At 41.9% G+C, this 20,048-nt stretch overlaps 1 protein-coding gene across 1 annotated transcript in view; it reads right to left on the minus strand.

Moving 5' to 3' along the window:
• VPS13D (vacuolar protein sorting 13 homolog D) overlaps positions 1–20,048 on the minus strand; it is a 3,321,573-nt gene that overhangs the window by 3,058,836 nt on the left and 242,689 nt on the right. The window contains exon 8 of the mRNA XM_044060428.1: positions 16,507–16,677. Coding sequence (XP_043916363.1) covers positions 16,507–16,677 — 171 coding nt within the window. The remainder of the gene's footprint in view (positions 1–16,506; positions 16,678–20,048) is intronic.

Below are 20,048 nucleotides of genomic sequence, written 5' to 3' on the forward strand. Positions count from 1 at the left end.
GTCAGGTAAGTATAATGCTATGGTTGCATGGAGTCAGTGGTTTTGTTAAGGATGCTTCTTATGTTATGATTTATTACTATATATCGGATGTTTTCTTAAGTAGGATAGTATTGGTTCCAGCCTGATTTTGGTGATTTGTTGGACTTGTTATTGGACCTGGGTTGGGGTTGATATCACCACTGCATAGCAGGTGAGAGGCAATGTTTATTATGGTTTGTAGGTATTTGGAGAAGGCTAAGTCACATTGCATGGATACGCTACATTTGCTATGATAATGGATGAGTTTGTAGGGGTGTAGGTCATAGGTGGTGTGGTTAAAGAGTGAAGGTGAGATGAGTAAGGGGTAGTCAGTGAATGTTGGAAGTAAGGTTGAGGTGGGGTGACTTATGTTGGGGACTGTAATGTTGTTGAAGTATGGTGAGGTTAGGCTGTGATGGAGGGTGCTAGTATTACAATTATTTGATGGGAGTACATCTTCCCAGTGGCCACCTCTACAGTTTTTCTGCAATTGTTCTACAACATAAAATCTGGAGTAACTATTAGCACAAGTTCTGGCATGTTTAGCTAGAGAATTAGTATCTACATTGTGTAGTATGTCGTAAACATGCTCGTATACACTTTTTTAGGGCCCTTTCAGTTTTCCCAATGTAAAAGACACCACATACGCAAATACTAATGTATACTACCCCAGAACTATTACAATAATGCTAAGTTTGTACCCTAAGTTGTCTCGTCCAACTATTAATTACTATAACCTCCGAATTTCCTACACAAGGACATTATTTACAGTTGCCACATTTATAGGTGTCTGTTTTACCATTAATTTTATTACCCTTAGGAATTTTACTTAATTCATACATTTTTTTCAAGCTCATACCCTTCTTTAATGAAAAAAGTACAGTTTTGTACCTACCATAAATGTAGATGTCCGAGAGGAATGCATCTGCAGTCTTTACAAATGGGTTGTCCTGTCGTCAGGCAGCCCTTCGGTCGGCCGGATTCCAAAGTCTGGGTCTGGCTTCGGCTGGTGTCGCACTTCACCCGACGTCATTGCGGCAGTTATTCGGGTATAAAGGCATCAGCCGACGCCATTTTCCTCAGTGTTTCTTGCCCCAGATGCCAGGTGCCCTCTTGGATGGCTAAATTTGGATAAATGCCAAAGTTTCCAAATAGTAGAGAGCAAACACACAAAATAAGCATGTATGTACATATATACAAACAAATACACCATAATAGATCCCCCCCAAGCTAGCTGAAGATTGGTAAATACCCTAGGAGTACCTCAGAGGGAAAGGAGGGTGGGTAATCCTGACTGCAGATGCATTCCTCTCGGACATCTACATTTATGGTAGGTACAAAACTGTACTATGTCCTTCAAGGATGCATCTGCAGTCTTTACAAATGGGTAGAATACCATAGCTAAACTAGGGGAGGAGGTAAAGAGAAAAGATTATGGTGTAGTTAGGATCCCTTGCAAAACAGCAGTGGCAAAACCAGCACGGGATCTAGAGTATAGAGGTAAGTTATAATGCTTGGCAAATGTATGCACGGAGGTCCAAGTAGCAGCCTCTATAATGTCCTTGGTAGCCACTCCTCGTAAGAAAGCTGTGGTAGTGGCTGTAGCCCTTGTGGAGTGAGGCCTGATGTTCTCTGGAGTTTTCTTTCCATGGTAGGAGTAACACAATCCAATGCAATTTCCTATCCATTTGGAGATTGTCTGTTTAGAAATTGGTTTCCCTTCCTTCCCTGTTGCATATGCTACCAGAAGCTGGTCAGTCTTTCTATTGTTTTTTGTCCTGTCCAGATAGTAGCGTAATTGTCTGTGTACATCCAAGGTATGTAAGAGTCTTTCTCCCCTGTTCTGTGGGTTGGGGAAGAATGTAGGGAGGTGGATAGCCTGATTTAAAGAAACTCTGGATACCACCTTAGGCATAAATGTAGGATTTGTTCTCATGGACACTCTGTCTTGATGGAAGATCAGGAAGGGTTGCACTGCCATTAATGCCTGCAGTTCAGAAACCCTTCTTGCTGAAGTTATTGCTAGCAGGAAGGCAGTTTTCCAGGATAAGTATTGCAATTCTGCTGTTGCTGCTGGTTCGAAAGGAGGAAGAGTCAGCTTTTCTAGTACAAAATTCAAGTCCCATGCTGGCAATGGAGGTTTCCTGGGAGGTTTTACATTTTTAATTCCTCTCAGAAACTGTCTGAGCAGAGGATGCGAGAAGACTGGAGGATCCAAGCTGTATTCTGCTGAAATAGCTGATGCATGTATCTTGATGGAAGAATAGGACAGGCCTGTATGGTAGAGCTCTGCCAAGTACTCCAGGATGTTGGCTATGTTCACCAGTGTCACATCTTGCCCCTTTGCAGTACTCCAGATGAGATATCTTTTCCATTTTGCTGCATAATTCTTTCTTGTGGAAGGTCTACGAGCCTCCAGTATTATGTCTTTAACCCTTTGGGATAAATTCGGGTTAATTGCTGTTATGTAATGTTCCAGGCAGTTAACTGCAGAGTTTTTAGACTTGGATGCAGGATGCTGTAGTTGTTCTGTGTTAGAAGTAAAGGGATCAGGGGCAGCGTCCATATTTGTTCCCTGGACATGCTCCTCAGAAGTGGGTACCAATGTTGTCTTGGCCAGTTTGCAGCTATCAGAATGATCCTCGGACGTTCCTCTTTGATCTTCAGAAGCACCTTGTGCATCAAAGGAAGTGGTGGGAATGCGTATGCTGTCAGGGTTTTCCAACTGAAAGAGAGGGAGTCCACCTTCCAAGCAAGTGGGTGGTAAGTCCTTGTGCAGAATTTCTTCAACTGGTGATTGAATGGGGATGCAAACAAGTCTATTTGTGGTAATCCCCATTTTCTTGTGATGGTTTTGAAGATGTCCGGATGCAGCATCCATTCGTGGGCATCTGTTGTAGTTCTGCTTAATATGTCTGCCCTGTTTGTTGATGTACCACATAACTGTGGTGTTGTCTGTTCTTATCATCAACTGGCCTTCTTGGAGAAGAGGTCTGAATGCCTGGATTGCCAATTTCACTGCCATCATTTCTTTTAGATTTATGTGCAGATGTAGCTGGTCTTGAGTCCATAGGCCTTGAATGCACTTGCCCAGCATGTGTGCCCCCCATCCGAGGTCTGAGGCATCTGTCGTGATGGTTTGTCTCGGTTGACTTTTGCAGAAGGGCAATCCTGTGCTTGATTGGCAGGCCTGAGCCCACCATAGGAACTCCTGTTTCAGGCATGGGATCATTGGAATTTTGGTTTCTAGGCTGTGCTTGTGCTGGGAACACAAATTCTTTAGGTACCACTGTAGCTTTCTCATATGCAGCCTGGCATGAGGGACCAGTATTATGCAGGATGCCATGAAGCCTAGAGCTTGTAACACTTTTCTTGCAGTCAGATGGTTCTGCTTTGTTAATGCCAAGAAGTAGAGAGGAAGTTGTTCTTTCTTTTCTGCAGTTAGGAATGCCATTTGTTTTGATGTGTCCAGTTCTGCACCCAGAAAGGTTATTCTTTGGGATGGAATCAGCCTTGACTTTTCTGTATTGACTGTATATCCCAGGGCTTGCAGCAGGTAAATGACTCTTTGTAAGTCTTCTGTTAGTTTGTTTTTGTTGTCCGCTTGTATCAGGCAGTCGTCCAGGAAGGGATAGATTTGAATCCCCTGAAGTCTGCAATGAGCTATAACTGATGCCAGGCATTTCGTGAACACTCTGGGCAGTAGATAAGCCAAAAGGCAATGCTGAGAATTGATAATGCTCTGATCCTGCAAGAAATCTGAGGTATCTTCTGCAAATTGGTCTTATGGGGATGTGCAGGTATGCCTCCTTGAGATCTAGAGTTACCAGCCAAGACTCCTTGCCCAGCATGGGAAGAAGCTGCTGTAGGGTCAGCATTTTGAATTTGGGAACAATGAGGAATGTGTTTAAAGCGGACAGGTCTAGAATAGGCCTCCATTTGTTTTCTTTCCTTGGTACCAGGAAGAGTCTTGAGTAAAATCCCTTTCCCTGTTCCATAGATGGTACCTTTTCCACAGCTCTCATTTTTAATAATTGAGATATTTGCTTTAGAGCTTCTGTCTTGAGTAGGTGGTAGGTTTGGCATTCCTCTCTTTTCTGGTAGAGTATGGAAATGGAACCTGTAACCTTGGTCTATAGTTTGCAAAATCCATTTTTCTCTTGTAATGCAGTGCCAGTTTCTTGAAAATAAGGTTAGCTTTCCGCCCAAGGGAGCTTGTAGTTGTTCCCTGGTAGGTACCACCGCTAAGTCACTGTGTTTGAGTTGTTGTAGTGGTGGTGGCCATATTCGTGACTAGCTGGTTGTTACCATGCCATTGGCGACCCTGTAGGCACCCCTGGATTGGTTTCTGCCTCTAGTGCCTATTCCTGCCTCTTTGTGGCTTAGAGGATTCCGGAAAGGACCAATTCTTGGAGGGCCAGTTCCTGCTAAACCTTGGAGGTTGAACTTGTAGGAAATCTTTCACTGTTTGCACAGATTTTGCTTTCTCTTCCATCTTTTTTAGTACCTGCTGTGCAGGGGAACCAAATAAATTGACCTTGTCCATAGGTGCATCCAAAAGCTTTGATTTGACATGGTCTGGTAATGCCTGTTCTTTCAACCATGCATGCCTCCTAATAACTGTGCCAGTCATGGCTGATCTAAAGGAAGCCTCCAGTGCATCATAGCCACATTTTAAAGAATGGTTACTAACCTGCTGTATGTTATGTACCATTTCCTGAACATACTTTTTATCTAAAGATTCTTCAGAGGACAGCTTTTTAGTCAACTGGTCAAGCAAACTCTTGATATTGAATCATATGAAATTGGCAGTTCAAAGCTCTGGCTGACAAAGTAGCAGAGGTGTAAACTTTTTTACCCCATCTCTCTAAGGACCTGGATTCCCTTTCAGAGGGGAGGGGGTTTTTAGAAGAAGTAGCTGCTACAGCTTTAGGGCCCTGGGAGATAGTCTCTGGATCTGCAACAGGAGCCTTATAGAAATGGTGATGAGTGTCCGGGACCCTGTAGTACCTATCGGGCTTAGCAGGAGCCGGAGGTAAAGAATCAGGAGCAGTGCAAGCATCAATAAATGCATCATCAACAACAGAAAGAACTGGAGGTATAGCTAAAGGTCTATGTTGTGGCAAATGTAGAAAGGTCCTAAGCCTCTTTCTAGAGTCTGTGAAATCTTGGCCCTGCCACTGAAATTGTTCCCTCATAGCATGCAAGGTTTCCCCAAAGGAAAATTCCTCAGGAGGAGAGGCTGAAGGGATGGACTCCTCAGCATCAGAATCCTCGTAAGGGGAATAAGAAGCCTCAGGAGGGTCTGTATGTTCCGAGTCATCAGAAGAATCATCTGCGGATACTGGCTCAGGGGGCTCTGCTCTAGGTCTCTTTTCTGGAGGAGGGAGAGAGGCCCTGTCAGGATGAGTCTGGGCTCCACGGATTAAAGAGATGAGATCCTCAGCCAAAGAAAGCATGTGGGAGCTGGTGCTGGGCCTGTGAGAAGGGGGCTTGGCAGGCACAGGTTTCGTTGTTTTGGCTGCTTTAGCCCTGGCAAAGGCCTTAATAGACATAGCTGGAGGAGGCCTAGCAGCTCCACGTGCAGGGGTTGAAACATCCAGGGGAATGGTGTCTGATAAATCCTGTGAAACCACAACAGAAGGTTGGATTTCAGAGGCCGTCTCTACCAGGCTAGAAGAGGCCTCGGTGGAAGGCAAGTTATCGGCTGAAGAAAGAACCGCTTGCTCGGTTTCGGCCGAAACCGAGACACTCGTGGTTTGCTTAACCGCGGTTTCGGCCGAAACCGCGGACCGCGAGTGTCGGTCCTTTTCTTTGCGTTTTTTAGTAATTCGCGTAGTCGGAGGATCCGACGGCATAATGTAGGCAAAATCGGAGCCGAATATCTGTTCAGCAAAGTCCAACCGACGTCTAAGCGTCCGTCGGTTAAAAGAAGAACAGGCTAGACAAGCTGCTACGTCGTGGTCTGGGCCTAAACAATGTATGCAATGGGAGTGGAAATCTTTATGAGGTATTTGTTTCCCACAAGATAAACAGTTATTAACTTTCTCTGACATTGGCTGAGGCAAGAAAGAGTCCCCAACGGGGTACTTAGCTTTATAGAAGTCTTCGAAGAAGTATTCGGTAGTAGTAATCTCTGGATCTGACCGACCGGCACTTGCGAACAGCTTCTGCTTCGGGCGCCACGTGGCAAGAAAGACTGAGGAAAATGGCGTCGGCTGATGCCTTTATACCCGAATAACTGCCGCAATGACGTCGGGTGAAGTGCGACACCAGCCGAAGCCAGACCCAGACTTTGGAATCCGGCCGACCGAAGGGCTGCCTGACGACAGGACAACCCATTTGTAAAGACTGCAGATGCATCCTTGAAGGACATCTAGGGAGGGATTCTTGAATATTTCCAATGAACCAGGCAACTGTCTAGCTATATTACAATATTTACAAATATTTTTTATACTACAAAATTCTCTATTATATTCCAAAAAATAGTTGAGAAGAAACCACTTTTATTTTCCGTTCCTACAGACCTGTTCACAGTGGACACACTGTGGTCTGCATTAACCTCATATCCACCGAGAATGGGGAAATATCTTGTACCCCCATCCATTGGTTACTTCATTAATAATAATTGTAAACAGCTGATTGGGGTAACCCCTTTGAAGAAACACGTTTAACCTTTCACATTCAGAAACAAAATCAGCAAAAAATAGACTTTATTCGAGCTGCCCATACTAACTGACCTTTAACAATGCTTCTTTTCTGGGATACGGGATGCTCACTACTAATATGCGTATATTGAGGAATTCACTGGATTTTTTTTTTATATAGAATGAATTTAGGGTATAGAAAGGATGCATGTTTTTGCTACTATTGATACAGTTGAACTGTTTATGGTTATTCCACAAGATATAGGTTTAAAATGGTTTGAGGAGGCCACTACTGAATGTGAATTTTTGTCCAATACGGAATGTCGTCTTATTAGTAATTTTATGGAATTGGTTTTAAAATACAATTATATGTTTTCTGAAGGAGAAATATTTCAGCAAAGAATTGGGGTGGCAATGGGAGCTAGTCGCCCCCCCCCCTATTTTTGCAAATTTAGTGCTGTATGAATGGGGGAAAATTGTTATTAATTCTCCATATTATAAGTTTTGCTATCTTTACACATTTTCTTAAATTTACTTCTCAAATCTCCAAGCCTGAATTTAGTTTTTTGGATATTTCTCTCTGCAATAATACACTGTTGTGGAGATTTACTTCTAAAATATGCCATAAACCAACCTACAGCAACTCCTTTTTTCAGTTTAGTAGTGAGCATCCCATACCCCAAAAAAGAAGTACTGTTAAGTGTCAATTAGTACGGGCAGCTCAAATTAACTCTATTTTTGTTGATTCTGTTTCTGAATGTGAAAGGCTACAGAACATGTTTCTTCAAATTACCCCAATCAGTTGTTTATGAATATTAATTAAGTAACCAATGGCTGGGGTACTCGATATTTCCCTATTCTCGGTGGATATGAGATTAATGCAGACCACAGAGTATCCACTGTCAACAGGTCTGTAGGTAGGGTTACCACCTGTTCCACTTTGCAAGAGAACCCTTTGGGCAGTTGTGTCCTGCAAAAAAATTGTAAAAATGGCAAATGTCCTGAGATTTAGGACAAAATTTTTTCCTGTATGTCATGTTGCATAAAACAGTTATTCTGCATCTGAAACACCTAAATGTTATAAGAAACAGAATAAGCAACTAAAATGCTATAAGATTAAGCTTTTATTTAGCGAAAAAAGTGAAGTTCTGTCCTTTGTACTGGTCATGGGTATGTTTTGGCCTGCAAAATCTGACGTTTGTACCAAAAATGTCCCACTTTGGGCATTTGCAAAGGTAGCAACCCTATCTGTAGGAGAGGAAAATAAAAAGAGTTTCTTCCCAAGGATTTGTTTGAATATAACAGAGTATTTTATAATACAAAAATTATTTGTAAATATTGTAATATATTTAGACAGTTCCTTGGTGTATTGGAAATATTCAACCCCCCCCCCAGTTTTTCATAATAGAAGGGTACGAGTTTGAAAAATTTGTATGAATTAAGTAACATTCCTAAGGGTAATAAAATGAATGGTAAAACAGGCACTCATAAATGAGGCAACTGTAAACAATGTCCTTATGTAGGAATTTTGGAGGTTATAGTAATTAATAGCCAGAAGAGACAACATAGGGTGCAGAGTTACTATAACTGTAATAGTTCTGGGTTAGTATACATTAGTATTTGTGTATGTAGCACTTTTTACATTGGGAAAGCTGACAGGACCCTAGAAAATGTGTATACGAGCATGTTTATGACATACTACATAATGGAGATACTAATTCTTTAGCTAAACATGCCAAAACTTGTGCTAATACTTACTTCAAATTTTATGTTGTAGAACAATTGCAGAAAAACCCTAGAGGTGGCCACTGGGAAGATTTGCTTGAATATAAATAACTATTTTGGCAATTATCTTTACAAGCAAATAGGTTCCCAAGGTTGAACAAATTGATTTCAGTAGTGCCTGTGCTGAAATTAAGATCAGCTAAATTGTAGTAACAGTACAGCTTTATAGTTATTTATTTATAGATATCAGTTTTCTCCGGTTGTCAAGTATATAATGCTTCCCCTAGGGTTAACTGTGCTTCACTGTTTATGTATTTATACCGGTTTTACTAGGCCTGCTTCAAAACAATGAATTCCCACTTACCCAGATCCAAAATGATCGAGACGACATCACCGAACTTGCAAAACACCAACACGACATATTACCAAAGTTTTATTTTACAAGGAAAACAAACAGTTGGCCAACATTGGGAAATTTGCCTTTTTACCGCTGTAGTGCGATATCAGACTTGGTATAATTAGTCAGAGGGGTGGGGGGTGTAGCCCTCTCACCTGGGTGGATGTGACATGATGCGTTTTGTTTTTTGTTGGCTAATTGTTCATTTTCCCTAAAAAAAACTTCGGTAATATGCTGTGTTGGTGTTTTGCAAGTTCGGTGATGTCGTCTCGATCACTTCAGATTCGGGTAAGTGGAATTCATTGTTTTGAAGTAGTCCCATTTTATTATATTTCATTGTGTATATACATTTTATCTATGTATCATTTATTTATTATGCATACAAGTTGTAGTAATAGGGGAGGTATCCATCTTTAAATTTTCTAAAATAATGACAGTTCTTAATAGATGGTTCTTAACTTATGGTACTTCATACTTTATATAAACGGAGGGCAGCATTTTCTATTTCAGTTCTGAAGAAGTCCTTTGAATAACAGAGTGCAAGCATTTACCTTGTTTCGTATTTCAATAAACTTTGGTCAAAATTTCAATATTTTTGCCGACATTCTGTTAGCATCCTGGTTGATACGTTGTGGTTGTATGTAGTGGTTACTTTTTGATTAACTTTCCACTACGTGGTTTATTTAATGTTTCTTCCTTGCCTCACAAAAACATTTTCAGAATTTGCTATGACCGGATTGAAAATAAGATTAAACACACTTGGTTTCTGTAACTGACTACTGCATCTTTCTTGTCTAACATAAAATTAATTTTCATTTTTATTTAAAAAATGTTTAAATTCAACTTATGCACAAGTTCTTTAAGTGCTGAGACTGCTTTTGTTTGGATGCATGCTGCAACCTCCTCGACATTAATGAAGACATCAAGTCTAAAGAATTTTTTTAAAATAAACTTTTAACACAGTAATTATTTATTGCTTAAAATTGTTTCTCATGTTTAAAAGTGTGCCATGGTGTTAATATTAATGATATGTCTAGTTTATGCTATTGCCGAAGAAACACTAATAGCTGTGGCTATTTACATTTCAAGAAAGGCAGAATAGAGTTTTAGTCTGAAGAATTTTTGTAAATTTGTATAAAGAAGGCACTTGAGTATTAAAAATTCTCCAGCTACGAAACACACTTCCAGATTGCATCATATACACCATCTATGATTCTAATTTACTTTCTTCTGTAACTACCACTGTTGGATCTGGATAGACTTTTCTACTGAAATATGCCTAGATACACTGCAGGTGCATGACAAAAACAACATTTCAATGTTGAATACGAACAAACTACTGCTGTTTATGAAGGGATAACAGTTTTTTATAATCTGCTACAATAAGTACCAAAATAAAACACCTATCCACCATACATATTAATTTCCTAGCTGAATAATTAATTTCACTGAAAACCCTGTAGTTACTTTTAAAAAGTGCACACAGTCACGATTACTGAAGTACAACTTAAAATAACCTCATTAAGGGCACTGGAATACTCACATCATTAGCATTTCTTTCTCTAGGATGCCTGTCTTACTAGAAACAAATAAAACAGTTGTGTACACTTACCATAAATGTAGATGTTCAAGTGTATTCACTGTTGCAGTCATCACTTGTGGGTTATCCCTGCTGTGGTAGCCTTCGGCCGGCCCGAATACCAGAGTCAATTTTTTTTTTGCGTCGACTGCTGTCACTTGCTGTCTGACGTCAGGTCGTCAGTGCTATAAAGGAAGGCAGCTGACGCCATTACATCAGTTTTTCTTCCCTAACCAGTCAGAGGCCCGAGTAAACATGGTAAAGTGATCCTGGTGGCTAAAAGCCACCATTAGAAACTAATGTCTCCCTAAAGAAAGAAGATATAAGGGGGAAGAAGGGTGCGAAACCAGGACTGCAACAGTGAATACACTTGAACATCTATATTTATGGTAAGTGTACACAACTCTACTATATTCTTCATGTTTCACTGTTGCAGTCATCACCTGTGGGAGGATTCCCAAAGTTTAGGAGATGGGTGGTAGGTTTAGTAAGAGACCTAGGAATGGGTCAGCATGCCCTGCAGAATTGCAGAGGCAAACCTTGTCCTAGCCTTAGAAAATAGAGGTAGGTGGTAATGCTTGGTAAAGGTATGGACAGAAGTCCAGGTGGCAGCTTCCAGTATGTCCCTGGTGGGAACTCCTCTGAGGAATGCTGTGGAAGAGGAGGCTGACCTAGTGGAATGAGTTCAAATAGACTTGGGGGGGGGGGTTCCCATGCAAACTGGATCAGAAATGGATAGAGCATGATATCCATTTGGAAATGGTTTGTTAGGGAATGGGCTTCCTCTCTGCCCCTGGGGCAAAGCTGACAAGTAGCATCTGAGCTGTCAGTGTATGTCTAGTGAGTGCAGAATTCTTTCCCCCTTGTTTTGAGGGTTAGAAAAGAAGGTGGATAGATGTATGCCCTGGTTGAGAGTTACATTAGATAACACCTTGGGCATAAAGGAGGGATTAGTCCTCTGGGAGACCCTGTCTGCATGGAAGAAGAAGAAGAAGGGCTCAATGGTCATCAGTGTCAGAAGTTGTGAAACACTTCTGGCTGAGGTGATAGCTAGGAGAAAAGCAGTCTTCCAGGACAGGTATCTTAGTTCTGCTGAAGCAGCAGGTACGAAGGGCGGTAAAGTTAGTTTTTCCTGAAACATAATTCCGGTCCCAGGCTTGAGTTGGTGGCCTTCTGGGAGGCCTGATATAAGAAGCCCCTCTGAGAAATTGTTTAATCAAAGGGTGGGAGAACAGCGATTGTTCTGTATCAAAATGAGCTGAAATGGCTGAGGAGTACATTTTAATACAAGAGCAGAAGAGGCCACTACTAAGTAGCTCTGGTAGGTAGTTCAGGATAAGACGGGTGGAAAGTTGTGAAGTATTGCCCCCTCTAGACTGGCTCCAGCAGCAGTATCAATTCCATTTTCCTGCGTTAAGATTTTCTGGTGCTGGGCTTTCTGCCCTCTGTGATAATGTCTAGGACCAGATTTTTTAATAGGGGCCCCTTGTTGCCTTTAGAGTATTAGTCATGCTGATAGTCTGAGAGTCTGCAAGTAAGGGTGCAGCACCCCCCCCCCCCCAAGTTAAGAGGGCTGAGATCAGTGGAAGCTGGCTGGGAGACTGTAAGGTCATGCTGCGCAGTATTTGGTACCAATGTTGTCTCAGAAAATCTGGGGCAATGAGGATGGCCATTGGTATCTCCTCCGTTATTTGGATCAGTACTTTGGGGATAAGAGGCAGAGGAGGGAATGTGTACAGAAAGAGGGTGTTCCAGGGGAAGGTCAAGGCATCCACCTTCAATGCTAGGTGGTGATACTCCCTGGTACAGAATTTTTTTTTAGTTGATGGTTGGTTTGCAAAGCAAAGAAATCCAGCTCCGGAGATCTGCCACGCCTGAGGGATTTGTACAAAGATTTTTCTGTGGAGCTGCCATTTGTGGGGATCCAGTAAATTTCTGCTTAAGTGGTCTGCCAGGGTGTTGCTGATCCCTGGTAGGTATTGGGCTGCCAGGTGTAGTCCTATGGAAGAAGCTGCCAGCCAGAGGTTTATGGCTACCCTGCACAGGGGGTAAGATTGGGTCCCTCCCTGTTTGCTGATGTACCACATTATTGTGGTGGTGTCTGTTTTGATAAGAACTCTGGCTTGAGATGGGGTTTGAACTGCCATCATTTCCTTCTGGTTGATGTGCAAGGGAAGGTGCTGGGCATCCCAAAGACCTTGGGTCCACCTGCCTTCTAGGTGAGCACCCCAAGCCATGTCTGAGGAGTCAGTGGCACAGGCCCCGGCCCATCAGAGAACCTCATCCCTTACACAGGGGATCAGAGGTAGAGCGATCTCTAGAGGTTGAGAGAGCTGACATCATAGGTTCTTTAGGTACCACTGAAGTTTTCTCATGTGGAGCCTGGCCAGAGGAATTAGAAGGATGCAAGATGCCAAGTGCCTCAAGGCTTGCAGGAACTTCATCTCAGCGAGGTGACTTCTGGAAGCCGGCTGGGTAAAACAGAGATGCAGGAAGCTCTGCTTTTCTGGGGATAGGAAGGCCATTCTGGATGCTGAGTCCAGCAGTGCTCCGTAGAAAATTATCTTCCTGGAGGGTGTTTGCCTTGATTACTTCTAGATGAAGGGGCACCCTGAGGGGGTTAGGAGGGGTTTGACAAAGAGGAAGTCCTTGAGGAGCTATTCTTTGCCATCTGCCTCAATGGGGCAGTCGTCCAGATAAGGGTAAATTTGTATATTGTTCTATCCGTCCAAGGCTATGTCCGGGGCTAAGGTATCTTCTAGATGTAGGGTAACTAATCATGCATTTTTTGTCAGTATAGTTAGCAGATGCTGCAAAGTTAGCATTTTTTTATTTTTGGGGACAGCCAGGAAGGTGCTCAGCATAAGTAGATCCAGGGTGGGGCGCCAAGTGCCTCTATCCTGGGGACAAGAAATGGTCTGGAATAAAAGCCTTTGGCTGTTTGATTTGAGGGGACAGGCTCTACTGCCACTAGGGATAAGAGAGCTTGGACTTATTTTAATGCCTCTGCCCAGTGATTTAGAGGTAAGAGTACCCTCTTGAAATCAGGAGTTACTAGAAGGAGAATTTGTACCCCTGAAAAAAAGATCTCTAAGACCCAGTGGTCCTTAGTTGCAGAAAGCCAATTATTACAACCACTGGGTGAGCCTTCCTCCAAGTATTTGGTGAGTGAAAATATTGTAGATGGGGGAGAGAGAGTCATTGAGGGTTTTTACCCTAGCGGGATGGCTTAGAACTCCCTGCCTTTGGAGTGGAAGTGGTCCACCATTTGGTTATACGCTGTCCTTGGAATAGAAGTATGGGTGGTCTGTCCCTGAGGGGCTTAGCTTGCTCCTATCTGCTAGGTGCAGGAAAGGACCAGTGTTTTGAGGGAAAATTCCTGCTGAACCTAGGAGGTTGTACCTGAAGGAAATATTTTGCTGTCTGCATAGATTTTGCTTTGTCTTCAACCTTTTTAAGCACCTCTTCTGCTTTTACTCCAAACAAGCAGTCCTTCTCCAAAGGTGCATCAAATAATTTAGATTTGACATGATCAGGGAGAGGTTGCTCCTTCAACCATGCATGTCTCCTAATGACAGACCTTGACACTGCTGCACTGCTTGAGGCTTCTACGGCATCATATCCACAATGTAAAGAGTGTTTAGCCACTTAACAAGAAGAGTGCAGTAAATCTGCTCACTCTTTCGAACTAGCAGTCAAGAAAGGTAGAAATCTTTTGTTTTAATAGTTCCAAAGTGGGCTGTTGATATTTTAACATGTGGAACTGACAGTTGAGTGGTCTGATAGCTAAGGTTGCAGAGGTGTATACTTTTTTACCCCATCTGTGCAGAGCTCTGGAGTCCATGTCAGAAGGAATAGGGTTCTTTGCAGAACTAGTCTTAGCTCCTTTAGGTTCCTGTGTAATGACCTCCAGGTCTGCAGCAGGATTTTTGTACAAGTATTTGTGAGAATCCGGTACGCTGTAATACATGTCAGGTTTTCTGGGAACAGGTGGGAGGGCGCCAGGAGTTAAGCCGGATTCATGGAAGACAACATCAACCACCTCTAAGATTGGAGGGATGGCCAAGGGTCTATGCTGTAACAGCTCTAGAAAGTCTCTTAGTCTTTTCTTAGACTGAGGGAAGTCCTGGGATTCCCAGTGGAAATGTTCCCTGAGGGTGTGAAGGGCTTCCCCAAAGGAAGGATCTTCTGGTGGGGAGGCAGAAAGAATGGATTCCTCTGCATCTGAATTCTCATAAGCAGCCAGACGTACTTGCTCCTCTTCAAAATCTGAATAATACGACTCCTAAGAATCCTATTCTGTAAGTATTTCAGGAGAAAGGACTCTTTTCCTTTTAGAAGTAGTGGTCTGACTACCCCTGATAAGGGTGATAAGATCCTCCGCCATTTTAGTTTGGGGTGGAGGAGCAGGAGTAAAATGGTGGCTAGAGGTAGTTTTCCTAAGAGTAGCCATGTCTCTAGGCCTAACCTAAGAGTATTCATCTGTCTGAAAGATGTACAGTAGCCAGAGGAGAAGACGTCGTTTTTTGTCTAGATTCAGTAGTGTGAAAGACCTCCTCTAAAACTGGTGCATGCGTCGCGGCTCCGGACCCAAATGAGGCAGAGACAACCAACGGCTCGGAAGACGGAGAAGATTTCTGTGGCATACCAGACTCTGAAAGGGTCTCAGTAGAGGCCTGCGAAGGTATCAAATCAGGCATCGGGGGCTGCAAAGATACCTCACTGAATTCCAGAGAACTGACAACCTGCTTAGAGGTAGAGTCAGCGGAAGGCTTAGCCTTGTGTGGTCTGTCTCTATCTTTATCCTTATGTTTTTTCGGAATGTCTACGGATTGTTTGCTGACAGACACCATTTTGGCTACAATAAAAGCTCTACGATGAATAGTTCTTGCGCTAAAGAGGGCACAGAACCAGCAATGGGGGATGCCTTGGTCTGGGCCTAAACAAGTGATGCAGTATGAATGGAAGTCTCAGTGTGTTATTTGCTTTCCACAGGCAAGTCAATTGTTAACTTTTTCAGAAATCGGTTAGTGGAAGAAAAAAAGGGTCCCCAATGGGGTACTTCGCTTTAGACATTTTCAGCTGTAATTCAAACTCTAGTAGTGACCAACCTGCACACTTGCGAGCTGCTTCTGCTACAGGCTCCACGGCAAGAAAGACTGATGTAATGGTGTCGGCTGCCTTCTCTTATAGCACTGACGACCTGACATCAGACAGCAAGTGACAGCAGCCGACGCAGAAAAACACTGACTCTGGTATTCGGGCCGGCCGAGGGCTACCACAGCAGGGATAACCCACAGGTGATGACTGCAACAGTCAAACACAAAGAAGATCTGTTTATACCCAACATCTATGGGATCCACATTATCTTCATATTCTGCTATGCAACGGTAATGTTGCATATACCCCCACTATTAAACCACCGTACCTACACAAAAAAGAATACCTCATCCACTTCAATGTAATATTAGTACTAATCTGAAAAGGAACCATCAACCAAATGTCATCAAACACATAGTAGCATTAATACAGAGAGCAAATGCATCACAGATTGACAACGATTTCCATCACCACTACAAACACAATTGTATAACACATGAACATTTAGCAAACTACACTTCCTTAACTGAGACAAATAGGTCAGAACAGCACCAGAAATCACTAATCCCTACCCAAACCAAGGAATACAATCTTTGCATTGCTTTCTTACAACTGTAGGCACTCAACAGCATGGCAGCTGCCTCTGCAAAACTAGCAAAGCCCTTACGATACAAATATTGATTCCTTTCTGAAAGCAATGCCCTTACTTCCAGGAAACTGAAAAATATCAGTGATAGTCCAGATTCTAGGCATCTATACCAGCAGCCTTTTAATTTCAAAAATATAACTTGATACTTCTGATAAAAATTATTATAACTTTTAAAATCAGTACACTACAGTATATACAAAAAACAAAAGAGGGCTGACAGCTGGAGCACATTTTACTTTCTTCCATTTCTAGATCACTGCCTTAAGTTTACATGGTTGCAACAATCAGAACAGAAACGGATTCTACAAATGTGCTTCCCACGACTGATGAGATGAAACATTACTGCACCTAAGCAAATCCATGTAAGCTATACATTTAATGTATTCCTTACCTGTGAGAGTTTCAATGGAATTGTCTCCAGCTGTACATCACACTCTATTCGTGGAGTATTTCGAGATCTTAAAGGTTCCTTTGCATGGTTTCTGTGGAGAACAGCAGAGCAGCACACTGGCTCCAAGATGTACTGACGATTCTGGTTCTCCATGCTTTGGTCCATTGCTTCCTGCACAGAACAAAAAGTCCACTTCATCAACTAGATTAATGAAACAGTTACCGGAGCTCAAATAAATAAATCACTCATTACAAAAATATACCATGTCTTTTATCACACTTCTTGAATCACAGTAACTTTTCCTCAATATGCATCTGATTTCCATGAGAGGCACAATAAAGAAAAGGTCTCTGAACCCAGGAAACCCAACTAGCCTTACAATTTGTTTTTCACAGAACAAAATAAAACAGACTTTAGAAGCTATAAACAATCCTTTTATCAGGCTGACTACATAGCAGTACTGTTTCTTCAATGCCAAAGGTGTTCCCAACTTCTTTTTCTACTATAACAGCAGTCATACATGAGATCACAGCTGACAAGTTAGAAAGAGAGCTCACTCAGCCATTCAAAGGGCCAACCCTTGCCCTCATTTAATTTATAGTACTCCGCATTAGATCCTCTGTACAGTCAACAAACTTGTAGCAAACACTGCTAATGTGAATTCTAGTCACTGCAGTGTATCAGTACATTGTCTAGGAAACAATATCATAAATACAGTAAATGGAGTGCCTTAAGGAGCTCCACATCAACAATTGCTTAAAAGTCTCTAGCTTTTCAAGGAAAAGTTGAAGGGAAAAAATGTTGCTTCACAATGACAGAAAAATATGCTTCCATGATGATTAAGGCATGGTGTACTTCACTAGAAGCAAGCAGACTATCACCTAAAAAGCAATACATACTAAGGACAGGCCTAATAAGAAGTGTTAATACAACATATATGCAGCCATAAAATAATCCATGGCATATCTCTACAGTACTCATGCCATCTGTAAGGAAACTAATCAAGGTGCAAGGATAAACAGCCCCCTGTAGGTAGTCAGACACCAAGTCTAGCCATTCTGCTCAGTTTCACCAAACATAGTACAGCAGATGTTCACAAAAAGTAAGAAACACTCACAGTGCTTCGTAATCGGTAAGTGATAATGAAGAAAGAATCTGTATAACACATAAGCAACAGAACCAGAATAAGCCATAAAACAAAAACTAACCAAGGACTTAAAATATGTGACTACTGAGGAGAAGTCTCTTGGCATCTTATGAAATTGGCTGCCTTTTTGGGGTGTGTTGTAATTCTACTAATTAGGTATGTTAGTTTCTAAATTAAAAACAATTTAGTTAATGTGAATTTCAGTTAAAGAACAGCTGTAGATTTGTACTAGGCTATGAACCATTAGGGTCTGTATAAGGCTAGCCATGCAACCCAACTCAGTTTTGTCCTCAAGTACAACGGATGCCTATATGGTGAGGGTATGCTAGTAAGGAGGTAGGTAAGGGTTATGTAAGAGGGTATATGTTAGTTTGGAATTAATTAACTTACTGTTGGCCTCTATCCAGAGACAAGGAGATTAGACCAGGGTGACATCTTAACCCACAGTTAAGATGTCAAATTCTAAATGAAGATGGCAGAAACAGAACGTGCAATGTAAATAAGCACTTTGGTGGTGGACCAAGTCATGAGTTGAAGCACAGCAGCCTTGCTGTTTAGTGATTATAATTACATACATACATATATACATATATATATATATATATATATATATATATATATACACATATATATATATATATATTTTATATATATATATATATATATATATATATATATATATATATATACACATATATATATATATATATATATATATATATATATATATATTTTATATATACATTTTATATATATACATATATTATATAGAGGTGCATGTTCTTTCTTCGAAAACATAAAATATCAAACCCAAAGTGATTAAGAACAAATGCTCAATCACCAAACTATTCAGAATTAAACAAAAGTAAACATTTTTTTTGCAGAGGAAAAGTCCCCCTTGCATTCCCTACAATCCTACTAATTATGTATGTATATAGCTATACAGGTTCATAGATAGGTACTAGGCTATCGGGCCTAAGGCCTATAGAAGCCTAGCCAAAAAGATACCCTGGCTTTTGCCACCCAAGAAAATTATTTTCCTGTGCCCCTGTCGAGCACAGTCACAGAGGTGATCCCTGGGGTGAATTTCCTATTTCCCATCCGATCATCAAGATTTTTCTTGAAGAGTGCTAATGAGGAGCTTTGTTTGATATAGACAGGTAGTTTGTTCCAGAGTATGGGAAGTCTCTGGGACAGGAATTTATCCCTCTAGCATGTTCTGTTTATTGTGGTGACAAGGTTTAGGTCCCTAGAGCGTGTAGCTCGAAGGGATTGGGATTTCTTTAAGTGGAGCATGTTGAACAGCTCTGGGTTTGACATAGCTTTGTATGTTAGGCAGAGATTGCCTCTGAGTAGGCGATATGCGACGAGTAAAGCCAGAGTTTTCTGAGAAGGTCTGCATAGGGCATCTGTTTGAGGCCGATAATCCCCTTTGTGAGGTATTTCTGCGGACTTTCCAGTTGTTGTAGATGTCTTGTGAGGTACACACCAAAAGGGGCGGTGTACTCTATAATGGATCTAATAAGTGACGAGTAGAGGGGAACAATGACCTCTTTTTTCCTGGATGAGAAAACTTTTGTGATGAGGTGTGCCACGTAGAAGGATTTCCTGACTACTGTGGCAATGTGATTATCAAAGAAGAGACTACTCTCCACCTGTGTCCGAAGGTCCCTTATCACACATTCGGTGTTAAGTAGACTACCACCTATGTGGTAGCTCATGGGTACAGAATTTTTACCAAAGGAGATGACAATGCACTTTTTGGCACTGAGCTTGAGGCCATGGCTTTGACACCAGGCATCTGTCTCAATGAGGCCCTTTAGTAGGATGTCCACATCGTTAGGAGTTTCAAGTATGGCTCCTAGTTTGCAGTCATCTGCGAACTTTGTTAGCCAAAGACCTTCTGTGTTAGCCTGTACTTCAGGAAAAGTAGATACCAAACAGGAGAGGACCCAGGACTGAACCCTGTGGTACTCCACTTGTCACTGGTCTGAAGTCAGATTTGGAGTCTGCTACTTTCACAGTGTGGGTTCTGTCAGTGGACCAGATGGCAACCCATCTTGTGACATAGGGATTTATACCTAGTTTAGTGAGTTTATCTATAATTCCAGAGTGGGCGATGGTGTCAAAAGCCTTAGCGATATCTAGATAGGTTGTGTGAACCACCTTGCCCTCGTCCAGCTTTACTGACTGCTTCAAAAAAGTCAGTCAGGCTTAGGAGACATGATCTGTCTTTTACAAATCCGAACTGGGTGGGGTCCAGAGTTTGGAGATTACCAATGTCCTTGTTTATAAGTTCCATGATGATACGCTCCAAGGCCTCGCAGACAAAGCTAGTTAGTTTAATGGGGTGGTAGTTCCTGGGGTGCGTGTTGGCTCCCACATTATGGATGAT

This window comes from Protopterus annectens, chromosome 2.part0 (genome assembly GCF_019279795.1).
Source record: "Protopterus annectens isolate FY-2018-M chromosome 2.part0, PAN1.0, whole genome shotgun sequence".
NCBI lineage: Eukaryota > Metazoa > Chordata > Ceratodontiformes > Protopteridae > Protopterus > Protopterus annectens.